The 4,799-nt window shown below is 43.2% G+C and overlaps 1 protein-coding gene across 1 annotated transcript; it reads right to left on the reverse strand.

Moving 5' to 3' along the window:
* Window positions 1–299: 299 nt before the first annotated feature.
* Window positions 300–4,513, reverse strand: Klhl9 (kelch like family member 9). The gene has a single exon (XM_048358458.1). It carries the CDS (start codon window positions 4,074–4,076, stop codon window positions 2,079–2,081), a length of 1,998 nt encoding a protein of 665 aa, XP_048214415.1. The 5' UTR covers window positions 4,077–4,513; the 3' UTR covers window positions 300–2,078.
* Window positions 4,514–4,799: the final 286 nt, after the last annotated feature.

Raw genomic sequence — 4,799 nt, forward strand, 5'->3', positions numbered from 1 at the left:
TAAAGGGGTGATAGCGCATTTATAGCTGTAGGGTTAAACAGTTAGTTTACCTAGCTAACTAGAACTTAATTATAAACCAACATGGTCAAATATAATACAAGACAGAAATGCTTGTACAGAGTAAGAGGACAAGCCTTGCCATGTTAGAATCAATTCTGAAAGTAATACTGCATTTAAAATAAAATATATCTCATTTGTTACCAAATGGTCAAGATGAAAAATGATAAATTAGTTGAATGGCCACCCTCCATTTTTGTAAAACTATAACACCTTGAGGGGAAAAAATGAATGCAAACAAATGCCAATTAAATTATATTTATTATATAAAGAAATCCTATAACTTCATATGAAAAACAAAGCAATTTCAATAGGCAAAGAACATGAACATTTGACTAAAGAGGAAACACAGCTACTAAAAATATATAAATATTCAATATCATTAATCTAAGGAAATGATTCGGAATACTTGCCTATTCAATACACAAAGTTAACAGCAAATCTTTTTCTATTTTCTAAAGGTACTCAAAAGTGCTACTTTCATTAAAAAAAAACAACAAAAAATGGAGTAACAAAAACATAGAAAGTACGAACATTTCTGCCAATGCAGAAATCATAAAAAGCATTAAAATGAACCAACACTTGTTTGGGCAGTAAGGTTCAGATTTCCTAGAAGCCAATTCCTTTGCCTTGGTTCCTGAGTTATATTGTGGGAGAGACAATAAAGAGGAAGTTTTTTTCTGGTCTACAATCTTAACAATCTGCTAAGTAGAGGCATAATATACCAGTTCAGTCCCTCTAAATTTTCCCTATGTAACTCTCAACCACTGGGTATTGAAACTGATGGTCCACTGGCAGTGCTGCCTGCAAGTCAACAGTGTTACAGATTTTCTGCAGCTGGCTCCTTAGTGAATCTGAGGTTGGTTCTGCCCTGGAGCCATCTCAAAGGATGTTTTTACTGATTTGATGCAAAAGAGGGTGCATCTTCTGACTGCTCAGGTCATAGCCTCAGGCAGATCACACAAATAAAATGTAATGGGCTGGAGTGGCACTAAGGCCATCACTCCAATATCACCATGTCAGACGAGTACATTGTGGACTGAACTTGAAGTCTTAACAGCTTTGTTCAGAATATTTCTTTGCTTTTTTTCATATAACAAAGTTTACAGAAAAGGTAGAAAAAAAGTTGAGTAAAATTAATGAGTAAAAGTAATTCTGTAAAACTTGAACTTTGCTAAATATGTATAAAAACAATATTATAGGAAAACTATCCAAGCAGAAAAAGTGATTTCCAACTTCATCAAATGACAAAACCAGCCATCTACTTTATATGTTGTAGCCCTTAGCTACCTAAATTTTATGACTATAGACATTCTCTGCTACTGAATTCTAAAAATAGAACTAGCTGCTCTGTGAAAGAAAATTTTATTTCAAAACAATTTCACTACAGTTAAAGTTACTGAAAAATTTACATGTATGCACACATGTATGTATGTGTGTACATGTGTAACTGTATTGTGTATACACATTTTCTCTTTTCTCTCTACAGAGAGGGATGCCAAATTCTGATTTAGGACTATTTCTTCTAGTTTTATTATGTCTCCTGTCTGCCAAAAAAAGTACTATGTTCTACATGCAACTACACAAATTTAACAGTTAACAGACATGTCAAAAACCCTATGCGAAGGAGGTAGCTAATAATACTTGACCACCTCTTGTTTGCTGTATTAAAGAGCAGGTGGCCCTTTGATATTCTCCAGTCAGAAGCAAATTTCAACTTGGAAGTACAATGGACAAAATTACACAATCACTAGTCACATATTGTACATACAGTCACATACTACTGTTATTCAATACCACAAAGACATCTAACTTTCTATTTTTTTCAGTTGTTGAAAGTACTGTATATGCTGAATACATTTTCAGAATGTGCTTGTTAATCATTTGATAAACATCCTAAGCTCCTAAGCCAAACAAGACAACCTATGTTTACCTTTTGATCTAGTAACTGTACCAATCACAAAAATATACAATTAAAGAAGTATGAAATGCACCCAGGATGCACTGCAGAGGTATTACACCTAAGAATGATCTGAAGGTGCTGAAAGAGGCGATTCTCTAGAAGGTGACCCAGGGTTTTCTTCAGGAGGAAAAACCGTAAGGGTGCAAGCTCGAATGCCACCAAGTGACTCTGGCAGATCAAAAACTTTATGCCATTCATCTTTTTCTGGGTCATATTTCTGGACAATTTCTACCATGCAACGATTATTCCAAGAATATCCACCAACCACATAAATTTTATTTTCAAAGACAGCAACTCCAACATCACTTTGACCTCTTAACATGGCAGCAATTGGTGTCCACTGGTCAAGGGTTGGTGAATAGTATTCACAGCTTAGAACATCATCATAATCACTTGTCCCTCTGAAGTGGTTGCCACCAATGACATAGAGCTTGTCTCCAACAGTACACATGCAATGCAGACCTCTGACTGTAGTCATCGGAGCCTTCTGTGTCCACTTATCTGTATCTGGGTCAAAACACATTAGTTCATTTTGGAAAGTGTCATGGGTAATTCCTCCTGAAATATACATTAAGCCCCCATACACGGTTCCAGCATGGCCATAGTGTGGTTCACTCATTTTTGCAACATAGCTCCATTCATTCATTCTCGGGTTGTAACATTCTACCGTAGCCAATTCACCAGCTGCACTGCGCCCACCAACTGCATACAAATGTCCTTTGAGGGCACTCAAGTGGAAGAATGTGCGCTTCTCATTTAACGATGCCACCTGCATCCATTTATTATATCGAGGATCAAATCTGAAAACTGTATCAACGGCGGTTTTCCCTTTTGTATCGTAATTACTCTGACCACCAACTACATAAAGAAAGTTTCCAATGACAGCAATGCCATGCTGGTAACGAGGAGCATCCATGGGGGCTAAAGATTTCCACTCTTGGGCCCTTTCATCATACATCCTTAACTCTTTACTGACAACTAGCTGCTGCCTCAAAACTCCTCCTAATGTAACCAAGTGGGTGGAGTCAGATCGAATGGCAGTTCTGTCTGACTGCATCACTGGCTGCATGTATGGCATCATTTGGTAATTGCTAGCTTCCAAAAGCAAATTCACACAAGTATTGTCTGTTCTCATGAAATCTACCGTCTGCACATAATTGATGAGGTCTTGTGGTGTCATCAGTGGAAAACGAATGTTTTTCATTAATTTTGCAGCAAAATCCATCCGAGGATCTTCCAACCTCAACCAGCGGCAGGCAGCCTTGAAGAGTTCAAGTTCAGTACAGTGCTTAAGGCTATTACTTGAAAGCACAAAAGCAAGCCTTTCAAATGGAAGTTTCAGAAACTCCCCGGTGCTCAATAAAGCAGGAAAGTTCTTCAGGATGAAATTATTAACATACTTATCCACTTCTATAAGATTGTAGGTGTTAGCAATTCGTCCAACCTCAACACAGTTATCCAAAGAGACGCCTGATATAAGAAATACTTTGCAGAAGTCCAAAACAGGCAAAATCTGTAAAAAGCTGGCAGCTTCAAGAGTGTCCTGAAGATTGTCCATATTAAGAGAAAGTTTTGCAGTGTAAATAAAATCAATTATTTTCTTCAGACCAACCTTGTTCACCCCGTGGAGCTTGATGCACATTAAATCTTGCTCTTTCATTCCCCCGGTGAACATAGCCTTGAAATAATCACTAGCGGACGCCATCATAGCTCTGTGAACCGGGAAGATCTCATCTCCATCCCCCGGTACCAGGGTCACATCACAAAGCAAACCTTCTATTCTAAGCTGATCAAAGCCTTGCAATACCACCGAACTGTGAGTATTGCTGGTGAAGAATCGAGTGGTCCCTGCCTTGCAAGGCTGCAAGTGGGCAGAGACGCCCATTTCCCCGTTACCGAGAGACACTTTCATGTGAAGGCCCGGCTCCCGCGGAGAAGCGTGCGGAACGTGGTTACGGGAAACGCGGAGGTTCAAAAAGAGCGAGCGAGCTGACTCTCCGGATCCAGGGCAAGCCGTCGTCACTCCAGCAACCCGCAGCCAGGGCCCATCGGTCATCCGCAGCAAGCGCTCCGACCAAAAGGCCCACCGGGGCCGCGCACCTCAAACGTGCCGCCGAGGCGGATGAATCATGCCCCGAAGGCAGTTAAAAGCCGGCTGCACTGCGCCGCAGCGTCGGAGGCCGCTCCCGCACCAGTTCCGCTCCCGGCCGGGGAGAGGGGGGTTGCGCCACGTACCGCGGCTCCGAGGCCTCGCCCGCTGACGAGGCCCGGAACCTCAGCGAAAGGCTCGCCGCCCCCTCCGCTGTCACCGGAGCGTCCTGCTGGCCACCAGGCTGTCTTAGAGCGAGACCTGGAACACCGGCCTGGGCCTGAGGCGGGACCTGGGCCTGGAACTCGAGGCCTAGTCCGGGACGCCGAACAGGTCCTTCCGGATCTAGTCCCAGGATCCCTCGAGATAGGAGCGGCCGCTCAGCTACTGCGCCTGCGCGGCTGCACACGCCACGGGGCGGGGCGGGGCGGAGAGCGGCGGAGGCTGGGCGCGCCAAGCGGGAGGGCGGGGCTGCGAGAGCGAGGAGGGCGGGCCTTGGGGGCGGGGCCTCCTTGCGCTGGCAGGCCCACTCTGTTGCTCTGTGAGTGCCACTCAATTTTGAGTCCACGTATATTGAGCTGCGCGGCTTGATACAGTGCATTCCTCTTTAGGATTTACACCTTCGGGCTTCTGTCTGAATAACAATGAAACGCTGCTTTTGTGTAAAAGAAGAAATCTCACAGAGTCTGA

This window comes from Perognathus longimembris, chromosome 1 (genome assembly GCF_023159225.1).
Source record: "Perognathus longimembris pacificus isolate PPM17 chromosome 1, ASM2315922v1, whole genome shotgun sequence".
In the NCBI taxonomy this organism is placed as follows: domain Eukaryota; kingdom Metazoa; phylum Chordata; class Mammalia; order Rodentia; family Heteromyidae; genus Perognathus; species Perognathus longimembris.